At 44.3% G+C, this 20,088-nt stretch overlaps 1 protein-coding gene across 3 annotated transcripts in view; it reads right to left on the bottom strand.

Annotated features, from left to right (window-relative positions):
* DNAJC5B (DnaJ heat shock protein family (Hsp40) member C5 beta) overlaps window positions 1–14,133 on the bottom strand; it is a 94,128-nt gene extending 79,995 nt beyond the window's left edge. For all 3 annotated transcript variants that reach the window (XM_043880080.1, XM_043880079.1, XM_043880078.1), the window contains exon 1: window positions 13,922–14,133. Coding sequence is in view for 1 of the 3 variants with exons in the window: in XM_043880078.1 (XP_043736013.1) it covers window positions 13,922–13,972 (51 nt within the window). In the remaining 2 variants the exon portion in view is untranslated. The remainder of the gene's footprint in view (window positions 1–13,921) is intronic.
* Window positions 14,134–20,088: the final 5,955 nt, after the last annotated feature.

The raw sequence follows: 20,088 nt of genomic DNA, 5'->3' as shown, positions 1-20,088 counted from the left end.
TGTCAGTTGTTTTGTTTGCTACTACTTTCTCCCGTTCTGAGGGCTGTCTTTTCACCTTGCTTGAAAAAGATACCTGTACCCCAGTGTTCACTGCAGCACTATTTATAATAATAGCTAGGACATGGAAGCAACCTAGATGTCCATCGGCAGATGAATGGATAAGGAAGTTGTGGTACATATACACAATGGAATATTACTCAGCCATAAAAAGGAATGCATTTGAGTCAGTTCTAATGAGGTGGATGAACCTAGAGTCTATTATACAGAGTGAAGTAAGTCAGAAAGAGAAAGACAAATGCCATATATTAACACATATATATGGAATCTGGAAAGATGATATGACAATCCCACATACATGGCAGCAAAGAAGCCACAGACATAAAGAATAGACTTTTGGATTCAAAGGAAGGAGGAGAAGGTGAGATGATTTGCAAGAATAGCATTGAAACATATGTATTACCATAGGTAAAATAGATGACCAGTGTGGGTTTGATGTATAAAGCAGGGCACCCAAAGCTGGTGCTCTGTGACAACTTGGAGGGATAGGATAGGGAGGAAGGTGGGAGGGGGGTTCAGGATGAGGGGGACACATGTGTACTTATGGCCGATTCATACTGATATATGGCGAAAACTATCACAATATTGTAAAGTAATTATCCTCCAATTAAAATAAATAATTTTTTTTTTTTTTTAAAAAGCACACTCGACAATCCGAGGCAGCTGACAAGGAGGAGCAGATGACAGTGCAGGACAGCCAGGCTGGGGGAGGGGGAAGGGGGGGTTCCCTGGGAGCCAGAGCACGGGAACAGGGATCTTCCCTCCATAGTTCTCACTGGGGAACTTCCACCGGTCTGGTGCCCAGACTGGATGGCATGGCAGGTGTCGGTTTCTAGCCATGCTGAACAAGCTAGTACAAAGTGGATGGCTTAGAACAACGGAAGCGTATCATCTCACAGCCCTGGGAGGCTGAAGTCTGAAATCAAGGTGTTGTGGGCCAGGCCGGTTTCTTCTGGTGGCTCCAAGGGAACAAAGCTCATGGCATCCTCTTAGCTTCTGGCACTGGGCCATCCTTGGCATGCCTCAGTCTCTGCCTCCATCGCCACAGTGTCCTCCCTGCTCTGTCTTCATACGGTGCTCCTCTCTCTGTGTGTCTGTGTCTGCGGCTGCTCTTATAGACTACAGTCATGTGGGATTAAGGACCCACATTGCCCACTCCAGTATCCGTGCCTGGGAAATCCACGGACAGAGGAGGGTGGGGGGCGGGTGGCGGCTACGGTCCATGGGGTCACAGAAGAGTCAGATACGACTGAGCGACTAAACAACAATAACTATTACTCCATGATGTCCTCATCTTAACTGACATCTTAATTACATGGGCAGAACCCTACTTTCAAGAAGGTCACATCCACACACGCTGGGCATTATGACATTTCTCCTTTAGTGACACAGTTAAACCCACAACAGGACTGTAAGGCTGGGCAGATTGGAGGTTCTCATTAGGCCTATTCAGTGGTGTACTGGAAAATGTTCAACAACCAGATTTCCAGGGGAGAAAAAGCCCTAGTGGTGAAGTGTTTGAAAATTTTCTTGGCATAACTGTTCCCTCCCAGGTCTGCTTCAAGCTACCAACATAACACCCAGCTTGCCAAAATTCCAGAAAATTTGACGATGTGCATCCCTCATCCACTGGTGCGAACCAACTCCCACATGCTGTTGAGCCTACAATAACTTACAATGTCAATGGCTAAAAGGAGTTGTCCAAAACAGTTTGTTCTGTGTGTTTACACAGGCTTCTCTTGTGGCACAGTGGTGAAGTGTCTTCCTGCCAGTACAGGAAATGCAGGGTTGATCCCTGGAGAAGGGCACGGCAACCCACTCCAGTATTCTTGCCTGGAAAATTCCATGAGCAGAGGAGCCTGGAGGGCTTCAGTCCAAAGGGTTGCAAAGAGTTTGACACGACTGACTACACACACATATTAGTTTACCTGTTGAGGCCAAGGTGCCCCTACAACTTTTGATTATCTGTACATAAGGTGACCAATTCATGTATACTGCATATCAACTTTTAAATCTGAGCACGCCTTGGGGCCATTCTATTTTCTGGGCCTCCCTAGCCCTGAAGCAGCTGCAGCAGCATTCTCCTTCCAGCCTTCCAGACACTCTGCCCCCAACCTTTGATGTCCTTACCGTCCACAGGTCCCGTTTGCCCCATGGCTGTCCCCAGATCTATCAACTCACTCGTGTTCCTCAGGATCGTGGCACTCGGCTCTCACTCTCTCCACCCCAAGTCCTGTAACTGACCTTTGACTGAAGGTCCTTCAGCTCCCACCTAGTCCTCCCAGCCAGCCCACCCTCCCTTGTGACCCCTTGTTCAGGTACCTGGATGTTCTCCAGGTCACAAACCTTGAACTCCAGCCTCACCCACTACTGCCTACCTCACCACCTCACTTCCCTGTGCTCGTGGTACTAATCTCACTAGTACCCCCAGCTCCCCAAATCTATCAGCTTGTTCCTCTCTTCCATCCTCTCCCTTTTCAGCTTAGATACTGTAACTATAATATATATTCCCTTGTCCATGCTCCCAATTCCTTTTACCACTCCAGCCAACATCCAGCTGTGCATCAATGGCTAAGGCAGATGTCAGCACCACAGACCCACTATCTCTGGTACCAGCTGCAACCATGCCCCATACCCTCTGTGTGTCTTGTTGCCAAGTTCTGTCCAACTCTTTGAGACCCCATGGAAGGCAGCATGCCAGGCCTCCCTCTCCCTCACTATCTCCCAGAGTTTGCCTGTGTGTCCTAGGGGAACCCTAATCCTTTCACCATTCTCCATCACTCTCATCCCAAACTCCTTTTTCAATTCCATCGAAAGACATTATGCCCTACTTGGGAAAGAAACACGGAGTACTCGACGGTTAATAAGGTATTTTCACATAGCTTCATTTGACTGCCACAGAAGCTGGGGCAGGCAGGCAGGGAAAGAGTTCTTATTCCCATTTCATAAACCAAGAGACTCCTCTGAGGCTCAGAGGAGCTTCATGTTAACACTGGACAGTTACTAGCAAAGCCCCGGTTGGTGCACAGGTTCCAAGATCCCCTAGTCAAGCAGTGAAGTGGATATTTGTCCAAGGGCATGAGTGAGTCCTTGGCAGGCAGGACGAGCAACCATGTCTCTGTGTACCTTCCAGATTCTCTATCCACCTCTAGGGTGTGCTGCCTTCACAACAATGGCTCTATTGCTCTCAAAACACCTGAAGTTCATTTATCCTTTATGTTTGTGTATGTGTGTTAGTTGCTTGTGCATGCGAGAGTGCGTGCTAAGTCATTTCAGTTGTATCCGACTCTTTGTGACCCCATGGAGTGTAGCCCATCAGGCTCCTCTGTCTGTGGAATTCTCCAGGCAAGAATACTGGAGTGGGTTGCCTTCCCTTCTCCAGGAGATCTTCCCCACCCTGGGATCAAACCTGCATCTCCTGCATTGCAGGCAGATTCTTTACCATCTGAGTCACTGAGGAAGCCCCCCTTTTATGTTTAAAAAATTTTAAAGTAGAATGATCTTGAAAACAATAAGCAATGTTATTTTATGTTTTTTTTTTCAAGTTGTTCCCACCAAGGACTGTTTCTCTGTGTAAATATCTGACAATGTCCTCAGAGCCTTGCCTGACATAAGCACAGCTGCCCTCAGCTCTTGTCATCAGGTTTGCAGGCTCTGGAAACAACAAACCAACAACAAAACAAAGGGAGCCAGACCAGGGATCTAATCTAGAAATGTCATTCCATGCAGCCCAAATGCGTGCCTGTTGGCCTGCCATGGAGAATCCTCTGGGTGGATCCCTGCAAACTAACAGTGAAGCTGAGTTTCTGTGAATACATGATATAAGCCAAAGCCAGTTCCGTTGGGAATGGGGTCCATAGTGAGTCATTCACTTCAATTCCAGACAGATGGGAATCTCAGCCCTTTCCAGGCCCTTCCAGTGAAACATGAAGACTAAAGGGACTCTGTTTCTGTTCATAAGAAAGGTCCACCCCATTCCAGCATCTCTAGCAGCACTTACTTTGTGCTGTTGTTCTTTGTTGTTCTTCAGTCACTCAGTCATGTCCAATTCTTTGCGACCCCATGAACTGCAGCACGCCCGGCTTCCCCGTCCATCACAAAATCCCAGAGCTTGCTAAAACTCATGTCTGTCGAGTCGAAGGTGCCATCCAACCATCTCATCTTCTGTCTCCCACTTCTCTTCCTGCCCTCAATCTTTCCCAGCATCAGGGTCTTTTCCAATGAGTCTGCTCTTCGAATCAGGTGGCCAAAGTATTGGAGCTTCAGCATCAGTCCTTCCAATGAATATTCAGGGTTGATTTCCTTTAGGATTGACTGGTTTGATGTCCTTTCTGTCCAAGGGACTCTCAGGAGTCCTCTCCAACACCACAGTTTGAAAGCATGAATTCTTTGGTGAGCAGCCTTCTTTACGGTCCAGTTATCAAACATCAGTGTACGTGGAAGCAGACACGCAAGAGGGATGCTGACCTCCCTTGTCATCTGGCGTAGCCTGCATGTCTTTCTGCCCCTCAGCTGCTGCCTTGGAGATAAACTGTTCTTCACCTGGCCCTGCAGCCCTGCCCCCACCCCCTCACAACTGATATCTCTGGGGAACACTGGCCTGGGGGACAGATGACTCAGCCCGTGACTGTAAACTTGGGTAAGACATAAGAGGAACCTCTGATTCCTCCTCTCTAGGAACCGAGGCTTGCTGTGACCTACCCAACTCAGCCGCACTGTTAGGACTGCCTATGTTCTCCCAAAGAAGGGGACTCGCAGGAAGCAGCCCAGAGAGGGGACAGAGGAGTCCCCTTTATACAAGGTTGGTTTAGGGGCTCCTAGTACAGTGTTTCCTGACAGTGCTGGTGGAGGTAGGAAGTAAGGAGCAGCAACTTGTAGGCCGAGGAGCAGACCCAACAAAGGGAAAGCCCAGGCCTGTCCCATGGGTGAATCAGCAGGTGGCACACCTGTAGAATTTTTTATTCATGTGCATTTTATCCTGGCTTTATGGGCAGATTTTGGGAATGGGTAGAACAGGATGAAGGCCTTCCCACATGGCACTAGTGGTAAAGAATCCGCCTGCCAATGCAGGAGACAAGGATTCGATCCCTGGGTTGAGAAGATCCCTTGGAGGAGGGTATAATCACCCACTCCAGCATTTTGCCTGGAGAATCCCATGGACAGTGGAGCCTGGTGGGCTACAGTCCATGGGGTTGCAAAGAGTCGAACATGATTGAAGTGACTTAGCACTTATACACTGAAATCCAAGTTGGGGAGGAAAAAGGGTCTGATTACTGTTTACACTGTGAAGGGCAAAAGATGATAAAATGCCCACCAAGTCTTTGAAAATCAAAATAACAGGAAGACAAGACCATCAGGAATAATACTTACAGGCATAGATGTCTATTCACCAAGATACACTGAATACCTATGAGCCCTGGGGACTCTAGCAAATGAATGAAAGAGATGGGAGCCTGTATCAACTACAGTGTCCTCTAAAAGCTAAGTGTCTGGAGAGTCCTTGGCCAGCCTTATTCAAAGCGTCATCTCTGAGAAGAAAAATCTCCACTACTCTGAGCTTAACTCTGATTGGCAGTGAGGCTCTGACGTTTTAGAGTTGATAACCCGCCTTGCTGCACCTGTATAGGTACAATTTGAAGCACACTTCATAGATTAAAGACTGATCTTTTTGCCCAAGAAATATGATCTGATAAGCCAGGTTGGCCAGTTGACTCCATGATGAAAGAAAATTTAGCTTGTGCTAAATTTGTGTGGCTGCAGAGGGAGTTCTCTTACTTTAGATTGGAAAAAAGCTGCGTGAAGGGAGAGAGTGCCCCAGGGTGGAGCCAGGAAGAGTTTAAAGCAGCCAGCACAGGAGGAGCTGAGGATGGGGTGCAAGGAAAAGGACACCTCAAAACCAAGTTTGACTTTGATGTTAATCAGCAGGGGGTTTGTGAGATCACCATAGGAGCATTGCCATAGTAGACACTGAAGAGAATGAAGCTGACATAAAAATGGTATAACGAAATACAGTTTCCCATTTTTTAAAAAAAGGAAGGCCTATGTTTCGGCTTCTCTGGTGGCTCAGATGCTAAAGAATCTGTCTACAGTACCGGAGACCTGCAGTACAGGGTTCAATCCTTGGGTCAGAAAGATCCCCTGGAGAAGAGAATGGCAACCCACTCCAAAATCTTGCCTGGAGAATCAGAAATCTTGCCTGGACAGGGGAGCCTGGCGGGCTACAGTCCACAGGGTCTCAAAGAGTCGGATACGACTGAGCAATTAACACACACAAGGCTTCTGTATACTAATCTCATTTTTAAAAGTAGATCTGTGCATCTGTATATACACATATGTACACGGAGAGCATGCACATAATACATACTCAGACACATTTGTATATGTACAAAACCTTTCTGGAGAGTATGTAAAACTTGCAAAATCTCCATGGAGGAAAAGGACTGGGGCCTGGGGTGGGAGGGAGAATTGTTTTTCATAGCGTAGCACTGTTTAATTTTCTTTTTTTTTTTTTTTTTACAACATGCACATATAACTTTTCAATTAAAACACTTTTTTTTTTCATTAAACTATGTTTGAGGAAGAATTGCCAGCACCAAGAAGGGCCCCCTGCCTTGAGCAGCTGTGCGCTGTCAGCATTTAACACCCCACCTCAGTAGCTCTGCTGTCTAGTCTGTCTGTGACCAGTCTTCTCCTTTCTGGCCATGCTCCACACCACTTCCAGTTTTCTCTTTCAAGAACGTAGGTGGGATGGGGTGGGAGGTGGGAGGGAGGTTCTAGAGGGAGGGGACATATGTATACCTAGAGCTGATTCATGTTGATGCATGTCAGAGTCCACCACAGTATTGTAAAGAAATTATCCTCCAATTAAAAATAAGTTTAAAAAAAAAAAAAAGGTAGGGTTACCCAGGCCAGGAAATCCTTGTTGCCTCCTGTTTCTTTCAGGATAATGTGAAGTCTCCCTGGTGTGAGGCATTATCAGGAAGTGGTACTGCACCTAGGACAGTGTCTGCTGGGCCTTTTCTGGCTGTCTTTCTTCACTTCTCCTCCAAGTAATCCAGGCCTGGTCAATCAACCAGACCTCATTAGTCCTCCTTTCTAAAGCTCCCGGAAGCCCAGTCTTCCTCTCTTCCCACTATCACTAATCTAGACCCAGTTCATCACCTCCTTAGTTTACCCTGCCAGCATTCTAATTGAGACTCCTTTCTCCAGGCTCTCTTCATTCCCATCTTTTCTCTGGACACTATATTCTTTTAAAATGCAGGTAGTATCCTATCCCTCCCCTGCTTATAACCCTTTAGAGTGACCCGCTGATGTCAAGCTAAAGTCCCAGCTCCTTAGCAGGGCTAGCCTCTGCATCTTTCTCCAGAGCCATCTCCTCTCGGCTCCTTCCCCTCGACTCAGACTCGACTTCCACTACCTCCTGTGAGCTGGTCAGAGGAGACAGGTTGTCTCCTCTGAGTTTTTGACATGCTATGTGCTCAGTTGCACAGGCATGTCCAACTCTGTGACCGCATGGACTGTAGCCCACCAGGGATTCTCCAGGCAAGAATACTGGAGTGGGTTGCCATGCCCTCCTCTAGGGGATCTTCCCAAACCAGGGATCGAACACGGGTCCTTTACGTCTCCTGCATTGGTCAACGGGACCTTAACCACTTGCACCACCTGGGAAGCCCAAGATGAGTTCAGTCCTCATTTTTTTTAAACAGTGGGAAACGTAAACTGTTTTAAAACTGGCAAGTGACAAACTCTAGTGTTTATTTTAGAAAGGTGTGACCAGCAGAGTGCAGAGGAATGAAGCTGGGGAGATGACTTACCCCGGGAAACATGATGGGAAACAGCCTGGTCCAGGGCAGCTGCCAGCAGAACCGGCAGGAAGTGATGGATTCCAAAGAGATGTGGAGCCTTAACCTCCTGGGCCTGGTGGCCCACAGTTCTAGCCAGAATAGCTGGAAATGTGCTGAGGTCATGGGCCGAGATGGGAGTCACAAAAGGAGATCAGATTTGGGGGAAGATAATGAATCAGATTTAGAACATGTTGACTTGGGGCGTAAAGTCAGGAAGCCTAGGTCCATAATTAAAGTGCAACACAACTCAGGTTACGGCAGGTGGGCCCTTTCACAGACAGCACCTGTGAGGGTGGGTTTCATCCTTTCTGGAGTGTCATGTTTCCGGGACTCCAGTTTCCTTGTCCCAAAGCAACCTTGTGAACTGTTCGTATCACATGCAAAGAAGGCGTTGTGAAAGCACGGGGAGAGGGTGGAGATGAGGGCTGAGCGGGACAAGACCCATTGGGCCGGGGCCAAAATTTGTGCCAGAAAATTGTCTTCCTCCCCAAGCTTGCATCAGTCACGGTTCTATTTCTCTTCAAAAGTTCTCTCAAGTCCTAACTGTGCTGTGATGAGCAACCTAAACCCTGGAGACAACTTTGCCTCTGCCCTGGGCTCTCTGAAGTCCTGGGCACTCTGAAGTCCACAAGAGCATTTCTTACATGGTTATGCAGTTCTTTCTTTGTTTTTGAACTCTTCACAGGTGTATATCTCATCTCCTCACCTAAATCCTTAATTGTTAAAAGAACCCAATTTATGGCAAACATTGTATTTTGTTATTGCCACTGTGCCTGGTATACTGGTACATCGTCCATTGTCAAAAACTACAGATTTGATTGAAACTGACACTGAATTCATTTGGGGTAGAAAGAAGAAAGGATAATAACCACCTTGGAAGGACAGGATACAAGAAGTTTTATGCTGGTGAGAGGAGTAAGATAATGTCAGTTCCTAGCGTACAAAGAACTGATTCTAACATGAAAGGAAAGCTTTCACCTCTGCTGATAGAAATGGCTTTGCATTCTAAACATGCTTGAAAGGAGCAGAAGAATACTGGCATTCTAGTTGTCAAGTGAGTGGTCTTCTCAACTGGCTAACAAGTCTGTTTTTCTTGGACCACCTTTTGTTTATAAGTAGTATTGGTAAAATAATATAATAGTTAACTATACTACATTGTGGGGCTTCCCCAATGGCTCAGCGGGTTAAGAATCCTCCTGCAATGCAGGAGACATAGGAGATGTCGGTTTGATCCATGCACTAGGAAGATCCCTTGGAGGAGGAAATGGCTACACATTCCAGTATTCTTGCCTGGGAAATCCCATGGACAGAGAAACCTGGTGGGCTACAGTCCATGGGTTCTCAAAGAGCTGAGTATGACTAAGTAACACACACACACACACACACACACACACACACACATCCATTACGATCACCCTTCATCCTACACTGGGGAACTGGAGGAATGGGCCCTACCACTCACAACGTTCAGTAGAGGCACAACCAGACGAAGTGGAATGACTCAAAACTGATTCAGAGTCTTCTCCTAAGAGCAGCCCAAAGCACGCCTCTGGACACTGGCAGAGATGAGGGCAGCGGGCCCTGGGGTGTCTGCTTCTCACTCCTGCCAAGGGCTCCGTTCTCCTTCCTTGTAGAGCACATCTTGCTCTTTCTGTGATTCCCCCAAGGGCGAGGTAAACAGCAGGAGAGTTCCTTCTTGGCCCTGGTGGCAGCAGCGCCTGTTGGCTCCGGGTCACATTCCTTTCCAGACTTCACAGACCTTGGGTTACAAAGGGCTCGTTGCACAATTCTTGGGAGAGTGGGTATGGGGGCTGGGCTAAGTTGAAGGGGAGTGTCTGGCATGTGTCAGCCATCCAGGTGTGGCCGTTGGCCAAGGCTCCCCAGGTGGCGGCATTGAGGGAGGGAGGAGAGGAGGAGGGGGAGAGAGAGGGAGAGAGTCAAATGTCAGGATCTCTGGTGAGGTAGATTTCCTTTCTCTTTTTTCTCTCCCACGGCTGTTAATAACACTTGTCAGGATGCATTTCTCAGGTGGAAAGCTTTTCAAAAGTACAGTCACCATACCTGTGTTTCAGCTTGCTGGAGATATTTGAAAGTTCAGAACCCACAATGGAGAATCTGAAACGAAAGCTCCTCTTATCCCTCCATTTTTCATAGTCAAGCTTTCTCCTGCCGTTTGATGCGATAAGATGTATAAAATTACTCAATCTATTGCACAACTTTTGAAATGAATATGGAAGCTGAAAGATACTACTACAGCTTTGTTTAAACCCTATGCCATGATGGAATCGTCTTTCCTGTTGGTAATCATTTCATAATTCTCTTTTATTAAAGACAGTTAATCTGGAAAACCAGAAACCTATGGAAGATCCTTATAGGATAAATGCATTTCAGTGAGTTAAAAAACAAGCTAGTGACCTAGAAAATATTAATCGGGTCTTTGGAGCCGGTGGCTATACAAATGAGGTCTGTGCTTATATTCAACAACTCTTCATTTCATTTTCTTTCAGATTTTGGGACTTTAGGCTGATGTTAATAAACTTGCAATGAATTCAGTTGGAGGAAACTCTGAGTATCTGTATCAGGGAGTGCCTGGACTCAAACTTACAGATTAATTAGAGCAGCAAAACATAGATAATTCTACATAAAACGAACTCTGGACATGCCTTAAATTGCTCCTAAATTATCAATGACTCTAAACAAAATGTCAATTCATGGTTTAAGTCAGGAAAGGCTCATATAGGAGACAAACTAGGTAATAAAGATAGGTCTGTTACCACGGATGGTGTAAACCTCCATGCCTGCCAGATTAAGTTTACTCACACATGCATTTGCAGAGTACACACATACATACCACAGAGGATACACGTGCATACACATAAGCAAAGGCTTCCCTGGTGGCTCAGACAGTAAAGAATCTGCCTGCCAACACAGGAGACACAGGTTCAATCCCTGGATCCGGAAGATCCCCTAGAGAAGGGAATAGCAAATGGCAACCCACTCTGGTATTCTTGCCAGGAGGATTCCATGAACAGAGGAGCCTGGCAGACATGACTGAGCAACTATTACTACTACACATAAGAAAAGTGATCTACCTAAACTGGAAAAGGCCACAGAAAGTTTGTATATTTATTATAAAGCAAAAAGGTCATTAACTGTATAAATGCCTTTTTTTTTTTTTAAATGGACTACTTCTAATCAGGTCTGATGCTGGGAAAGATTGAAGACAGGAGGAGAAGGGGACAACAGAGGATGAGATGGTTGGATGGCATCACCATCTTGATGGACATGAGTTTGAGCAGGCTCCAGGAGTTGATGATGGACTGAGAAGCCTGGTGTGCTGCAGTCCATGGGGTCGCAAAGTACTAGACATGACTGAGTGACTGAAATGAACTAAACTGAACTGAATCAGGTCAGAAGGCAGAGTAGGCAATCCATTTCCCTGGATTCATTTTCATTGTATTCTCAGCCTTTTGAATGAGGTCTTAGGTGCTTTCTCTTGAGCTTGGTCAAAGCTTGTTTTGTTTGGAGCTGAAGGTTGGGAGAGCTTTGGTGAATAGTGTCACCTACCTAGAGTACCTGAGTTTACCAATAACCACACTAAGGTGATAAAAGGAGATTTCCTTATCTTAGAATATCCTGACTTAGAAATTAAAATAGTTCAAGTATGAGCCAGTAAATTCCTTCAGGATGAATTGGGGCAGGGAGTACTGAAGAGGCCGCCAGGCTGAGAGTGAGAGGATTTAAGCCTTAGGCTCAAGATAGCACTAACTAGCTCAATGGCCTAAGTCAAGATATTTAACCTCTCTGTGCTGGTTTCCTTTACTGGAAATTAGGACATTGGAATGGATGATCTTCTAGTTACCTGCCCCCCAACTCTAAAAGTCTGTGGTGTGTGACTAACACAAGGGTCAGAGAACATTATAGTCAATAAATGTAAATGTAGACAAGTTAGAATATTCTGTGTTTTGTGGATGTTATTTTAGGTTAAACTTAAACATAGTTTTCAGGGCTTTCCAGATGCCACCAGTGGTAAAGAACTGCCAATTCAAGAGATGTAAGACTTGCAGGTTTGAAACCTGGGTTGGGAAGATGCCCTGGAGGAGGGCATGGAAGCCCAGTCTAGTATTCTAGCCTAAAGAATCCCATGGACAAAAGCCTGGTGGGCTGTGGTTCCTAGGGTCACAAAGAGTGGGACACAACTAACAACTGCACAGCACAAATGTAGTTTTCAATGACTATAAAATGAATAAAGTCTAAACACTGGACCAGTGAGCTTTTACTTTCCAAGGACTTGAGGTTGGGTCATAATCTAATTGTGAAAATCATAGTGGCTTCTCTAGATGGAAGTTGAATATGTGCTAGAGTCAATGTGCAAACACATTTTGTTTTTATCTGAGCCTCTGGATTTATTTACATGCTTCAGATTATTACTACTTTTATAGAGCGAGTGAATATTGGCTTTGCAGCTGGGACATATTTATTCCCAGGGTGTTGGAGGCCAGAGTGTTAAAATTGTGTGCTGTGGATAGAGACTGGGTCTCCCCGCCTTGTCTGTTCCTCTTGGGGTCCCTGGCGGGCAACTAATCTACCTGTCAGAACATTGGACTGCTGCTTCCACTTGGGAAAGGAACATGGCAATAAACTTGGATCTCGCAGGCGGATCTCAGCGTGCCTGCCTGAACAGTGCTGCACTTGGCTCTGGGGTCGTGGTGTGCCGAGGGCAGCCAATGTAGATGAGTCAGAGCCTGGCACCCACCCCACCCTCCGCCCTCCTGGTAAACAGAGCAGCTATTTGCCGTCACTCAGAGGCTCCCAGGGCCTCGAGACTCCAGGAAGAAACAAATAAGTTAGAAGCCAAAACCCCAAGGCAAGGTAAAGAAAACAGAACTGTCTGCCTCCCCAGCGATGATTTCACTAGTGGGAGTTCTTTAGGGGGAGGAGCAGTAGACAGTCTCAACTGAGCTGTTTTACTTTCTTCTCAACCAGAAGGCCCTTCTCTTTCACTGTTTCTAGGGGTGACCTTTTGCCTTTTAAGCCTTGAAACTTCAAAAGCAGACTTGAAAATCAATATTGATTGCTAATCCATAATATCTTTTCCCTCCCTTTTATTTTGTTTGCATTTTTTATACAACCTTCTATTAAAATACTTCTTTCAGTTAACTTGTTTTTCATTTAGTTTATTCTTCCCCCATAGAATTCCATGGACAGAGGAGCCTGGTAGGCTATAGTCCGTGGGTCACAAAGAGTATCTTACTCATTTGGGGCTTCCCAGGTGGCACTAATGGTAAAAAAACCTGCCTGCCAATGCAGGAGACATAAGAGACTCGGGTTCGATCCCTGGATTGGGAAAATCCCCTGGAGGAGGGCATGGTAACTGACTTCAGTATTCTTGCCTGGAGAATCCCAAAGACAGGAGCCTGGAAGGCTACAGTCCATAGGGTCACACAGAGTCGGACATGACTGAAGCAAGTTACCACTCACTCACATCATTCTGGGGAGAAGCTATTAAAAGAATACCTGGATAAAAGAATAGACATCACCAGGCACTAACTGAAGACTGTTTTAGAAAGCAGTTTTACACTGACCTCTTGAGGTTCTCTTGCCTCTTTTACACCCCTCAATGGATGGGGAGAGGACTAGGCACCAACAGTCTTGAAAATGTCCTTGTGGTGTGTCTTCATAGTAGTCAATCTGGCTGTTTGGAGAAGATGCCACAGCTGTGTTTCTGCTGGGAGCTCCTGTGGCATTTGATCTGCTCATTTGGATCCTTTACATTGCCCAAAAGTAACTGGTGCATCATCTCTGTGCTTACCCTGTTACTCCTAAGTCTGGAGACACGCCTATCTCGTAGTCCTGTCCTCTGGATAGCCATTCCCTTCTCCAGGGGATCTTCCTGACCCAGGGGTTGAACCCAGGTCTACTGCACTGCAGGCATATTCTTTATTGTCTGAGCCATCAGGGAAGCCCCTTGTTCCTTTAGACATAGTAAATTTGTTCTGAGTTTAGCAAATGTCACGTACCTGAACCAGAGTCATGGCTGGCTGATTCCTTCTAGCTCCATCAGGTAGCATCCCACCTTTAATACAGCAGATAATTTCTCCTCAGTAGCCAGGGTTGAGCCTGGGCTGGACATTGTGATGTCACAGAAAGGAATCCTTACTCCTCCCAAAGGCCCACCTGGGACCCTCCAGTGGAGTACTTCCTCTCCTGCCCATGGCAGGAGGTTGGGAAGGTACACCCCCTCATCTCTAAACTGACCCACAGAATGATAGAATCTTAAATGTGGGCAGAGACGTAGGAGACCTCATGACTCAGTTTTGGTCTAACTGCCTGACTTTGAAGCTGGGAAATCGAGGCCCAGGGTGGTTAAGTGTCAGAGATACGTCTCCAAGCCAGGTGCCTTCCGCGTTGTCCCCTACCCTTCTGAACATGCCGTTTTCACTCTAGGCTATACTGTCTGGGTCTTGTCAGCATCGCCATTTTCTGATAAGCACCTCATGGGGGTAATTCTCACCTGAATCCACTCACAGAAAGAGACCATTTGAATCATTTGAAATATGGAAAGAGAACAGAGTCTCAGTGAAAATCATTCGTTTTTCCAACAGTGTATAGGCTGCCAGAAATAGCAAATTCTCGTCCTAGCCTGAACTCAGAAATCCTGAGCTAGCAGACCAATCCTAGATTAACCAGTAATGTGACTTCTGGGTAACCTGATGTTGTCCGTGAGATCTGATGATAAGGAGAAAAGCTCAAAAGCCCAGGATTAGTACTGCTGCAGTGCCAAATCAGGCCCTAGTGTTTGCTGAGGAGGGCACAGGAAGGAATGAGCTGTAAACAGAGAGACTCTCACTGGAATTCATTTCTTTCCTTTCATACTCTTCACTTTCTCTAGATACTGTCCCCATATGGTATTCAAAAATTACCTGCATTCATTGCACAAAACGACTTGTATCTGTGAAGCTAGGGAATTGTGCTTTTGAAATCTCTCAAGGTGGGACTAGATATTGCACTCTTATAATACCAACGACTGATGTTTTATATCATGCTTTAGCATTTACAAGCCATCTTCACATACATCATTTCATTTCATCTTCACAGCTCGGTGAGGTAGTGTATTTTTAGTACATTTTTATGGGTGAGAAAATTATAGCTTACAGAGGTTGTGACTTGCACAAGATCACAAAGCTAATTATGTGAAAAGGGTAACATTAACTACAAACCAGATCTTCCAACCAAACTTTTCCCCCACCACAGGGCTTCCGCAGGGATGGGAGGAATTGTTCTTTGGTTACCGAACACACTTGAGGGCAATTCCATTAAGCAGTCCTTTGAGAAATGAAGAAATTATTCCCAAGGAACATAAATACCTCTTTGTTAACCCCCTAAATGTCTTCATAAAAACTTAGAGAAATGATTGAAAAAGAAAGTGAAAGTGTTAGTCACTCAGTTGTATCTGACTCTTGGCAACCCCATGGACTGTATCCCACCAGGCTTCTCTGTCCATGGAATTCTCCAGGCAAGAATACTGGAGTGGGTTGCCATTTCCTTCTTCAGGGGATCATCTCAACCCAGGGATTGAACCCAGGCTTCCTACATTGGCAGGCAGATTCCTTACTATGAACCACTAGGGAAGCCCATAATTACCCAGAAAGTGAAAGTGAAAGTCACTCAGTCATGTCTGACTCTTTGCGACCCTGTGGGCCATACAGTCCATGGAATTCTCCAAGCCAGAATGCTGGAGTGGGCAGCCACTCCCTTCTTCAGGGGATCTTCCCAACCCAGGGATCGAACCCAGTTCTCCCGCATTGCAGGTGGCTTCTTTACCAGCTGAACCACCAGGGAAGCCCCATAATTACCTAAACCAGACCTAAATCCATTTAACATGTAAATGCAAAATTTTTTGCCCAGCTTTCATATAATATATGCTGATTTTTCCAGAAATGCAGCTACTTTGTACATCAGGGAAGACCATTCTTTATCTTGTTCAGAACTTTACCGAAAGTTGTTCACAATTTTGGAAAATCAGCATCTCCAATGGCCATGCCACTCACAGTATTTGAGTTACCTTGAAACTCGCCTCTTTGTGTCTGTACTCCCAACCTCACTTTCTCATTGAATCTCCCATTAGGTCCACCATAGTAGTCAAGACCAGCCACCTAATTCACTAAAATATATATTCTTTTATACAAATTATTCTCTCTTGTTTCTCCTTTTTATCTAGGATAGAGCATTATACTGATTTTTATTAAATTACATAGATAGGCTATCTCTGATTTTCATTTTGGGATTGGACAAGGCGAGTTAAAACTTTGTCATTGAAAGGGAACACTGGGCCTGATAGGATGAACACCTCACTGTCATCGAGTCCAAGAAGTTGCTTGAAACGTTCATGGGCACAACTAAGGATCTCAGTGTAATCCACATAGTCTTCATAAGAGTCGATGATCAGAGTGCTACCTTCTTTAGCCTTACTAAAGGCAACAGTATCTGCAAAATTACAGGCTCAATGTACGAGTTGTATTTTTCAGTTACTCGCAAACAAAAAGTGTAACCATTAAAAAATGTTTAAACTGTGTTTATGTAACACTAAAAAAAAAACTTTATGCATCAACTATGGCACATATTACATATCATGCTTTAGGAAATACATGATTTCATGCTTTAGGAAATGTAAGATTTTCCATTTTAATGATGCAGAGGAATGCCCAGAAGACAGTAGTGAGCAAAAAAGATCCATTGCAAAAAAGTAGGTACCATTTTTAATAAATACAAGTATTGGGAAAATTGAAAGAGCTACACCAAAATATTAACAGGGGTTAGGGGTTATCTCAGAATGGGAGACTGTGCGTGATTCAGTTCTTTTGCTTGGCTACCTTTTCTAAATGTTTTAGAATAGACATATATTGTACTTAAATTAAGAAAAAAGGCTATTTGAAACAGAGATATGGCACATTTATATTCATATATACATCTCTGTAGTGCCTGACTTCTTTAACAAGCATTATGACTTTTGCTATTAATATTTTAAAAATCTAATAAAGCAGAAAATAAAACAGAAAAATGTTGAAAGGAATACTCTTGTAAATATAGTGAATGAGTATCAAATTTTCCTCAGTTGAGCCAGAAATGTTATAACATTTTTATATAGTGCGTGGTGTGTACTGTGTTGCTTCTGCCGTGTTCTACTCTTTGCAGTGCTATGGACCATAGCCCACCAGGCTCCTCTGTCTATGGGATTCTCCAGGCAAGAATATTGGAGTGGGTTTGCCATCTCGTCTTCTAGAGGATCTTCCCAACCCTGAGATCAAACCCAGGTCTCCCGCATTGCAGGCAGATTCTTTACCAGCTGAGCCACCAGGGAAGCCCAAGAGAGTCTGAAGGGCTTGTGAAAACACAGATCACCAGCCCTGCCCTCAAAAACCCCAGTTCTGAGCCCTGAGCAGTCCCAAGACTGTATTTTTAACAAGTTCCCAGATGAAGATGGACCTGCCCTCAGGACCTCACTTTGAGAATCCCGCCCAGAAACTGAAAGTTCTACAGGCACTTTCACAGAAACAGGAAAACACAGTTTGGGACCCTGAGTCTTTACCTATTAAAGACTCAGCAAAGCATTTGTATATTAAGGAATTTTGTTCTTTCTTTGCTTTTCCATTTTCTTTAATTAGGATTTCTTTCCACAGATAATGTTTATTTTCCTGCGAAAATGCTTGTTTTTGTCCATCCCTTCAGGGTTCTCCAAGGTTAAACAACATCCCTTTTCCTTTATTTTGTACTTTTTAAATATGAAAATGTTGTAGACGAACATAATATCTGACTTTAAAGATGCCTGCATTTATTTGATTTCAACGACCTATTGAACACCCGTGTTAGCATATAATTACCAGGAGCTAAAACTCCAAAATAGGTAAGGGATATTAACACACTGTGTGCTAGAGATTTTAATTAAGCCTTAGTGACTCTGAAGCTGGACTTTTCTTTAAGGGATGTTATGAGAATCAACATGATCTTGAAAAAATAAATCTAACTCCAGGCCTTTTTCCAAGCCAAACTACTTGTGCTTATTAGAAATGTAAGCATGCCTGGAGAATCAGAAAGATATATGTTGCTAATGTTTACTCCCACGAGACCCACCTCATGTGCTCATAAAAATCGTAATATTTTCTCAAAACAAAGGTAGTACTGTACACCCCTACATAATTCATTTTTAAGTAGTGCTAATGACATTAGTAAGGGAAAATGTCAGCCAAGCTGCAATAAAACGTTTCCAGGCCAATAAAAGTACCGTAGCTGAGTCGAATGCTTTAAAATTACTGGGTTTGAAAGGTTAAAATAATAAGTGATCACAGATCCAAGAAATAAAATGCTCAAGTCATTTGCAGAGACATTTTCTACTATGTCATAACTAAAGTTGTAGGGACTCCTCAGTATAGATCCTGTAAGGTGATCCTTTGAGGACCCCCTTTGCTATGTGACTCCTCTCTTTCCGAAGAACAGAAAGTTATATACAGGACCAATAACACAGACATCTTAGGAAATTCTTAAAACATATATTTTGTTTTGTAATGTCTTTGTGTAATCCCATTGTGGCATAACAACCTGTTCTTTCAGAAATGCTTTAAGCCAAATATAAAAGCACACTGTGAAGATCTACATCTCCAAAGACTAGGGCTGATATTGATCTAATTTTCTCACCAAGGCACCTTTTCAGAACATTTTTCCAATTTTTTTTTCATTTCTACCTGTGTACTGCCAGCGCATTATTACCAACACATCTTCCTCCACCCTCCTCATGCGTGTGTGCTCAGTCACATGACCCCATGAACTGCAGCCCTACCAGGCTCCTCTGTTCATGGGGTTTCCCAGGCAAGAAGGCTGGAGTGGGCTGCCATTTCCTTCTTCACTACCGCTTACACCCATGAAAGAAGCAGACACAATCATGGCTCGGGAGTTAAGGAATATATCATTTATTGAGCATTGTGATTAGGCACTTAACATATATTTTCTTCTCACCACTCACTTGTGAGCTAGATGTGTTGTTATTGCCATTAATTTGTAAGGACACAGTTCAGAGAAGTAAAATTTTCCTTGAACTCTGTGGTAGTGAGTGGAGACGAGACTGAACCTGAGGAATACCCGACTCCAGAGGTTGTGCTCTCTCGCCCGGACTGAATCATCCTAAAATGAGGTCTATTGCTTACACCTTCTCCTACTCTGGAGAATTATGTTTGGCCTTAAAAGCTGAGCTAGAGTTTCCAAGAGGAGCACAAATAACCAAGAGAACGAGAAAAGTCTAAACAAAGCTCTTTAGTTTCAACAATTTCTATTAACGAAAACATGAGCGCTAGCAAATAATCCAAAGTTAGTGGTTTCATACATGTACTTTGTACAAAGAAATTGTTTCTAGGTCAGTTAAAAATTTGAAACTGAAGTGTTTCTAGTTCATTTGAAATTTTGTAAATTATATATTAAATGCATTGTATGTGCATGCATGCTAAGTCGCATCTGTCATGTCCAGCTCTTTTGCGACACTATGGGACTATAGCCCACCAGGCTCCTCTGTCCATGGGATTCTCCAGGCAACAATACTGGATTGGGTTGCCATGCCCTCCTCCAGGGGATCTTCCCAACCCAAGGATTGAACCCACATTTTTTATGTCCCCTTCATTGGCAAGGGAGTTCTTTACCACTAGTGCCACTATGGGAAACCCGTTAAATGCCTTACAAGAACTAATTATTTAGCAAAAACATGAAGCTTTGTTGAAAAAAAAGAATATTCACATCCTAACTTACTTCCTTTGTAAAGTTGGGATTTCCTTTTCATAATCCATCTACTTCCTCAAGTGTTCATTTCAAACCAACGGTGCACAAGGCACCTGCCAGATGCTACAGGGATGCATTGAATACAGACAGTGTCCTCAGAGAGCTTAGAGCCTAATGGTGCAGGAGTTAAATAGCAAAAACAAACAAACAAACAAATAACTGTACTACAGAAAGCAGTGTATAAGTATCGTAAGAGAATTATCATCAAAGTGCCATGAGATGTTAAAGGAGAGAGAACTGACATCTAGGTCTGGCAGTCAAGGAAAGCTTCATGAAGTGGAAGACATATGAAATGAGTGAAAGGATGGGTACTTTATTCATTCGTTTATTTTATTCATTCGTTTATTCATCATTATTTATTTTTGAC

Source organism: Cervus elaphus, chromosome 21 (assembly GCF_910594005.1).
Source record: "Cervus elaphus chromosome 21, mCerEla1.1, whole genome shotgun sequence".
Lineage (NCBI taxonomy): Eukaryota > Metazoa > Chordata > Mammalia > Artiodactyla > Cervidae > Cervus > Cervus elaphus.
The sequence above is the reverse complement of the archived record's forward strand: the minus strand, read 5'-3'. Positions and strand labels throughout refer to the sequence as shown.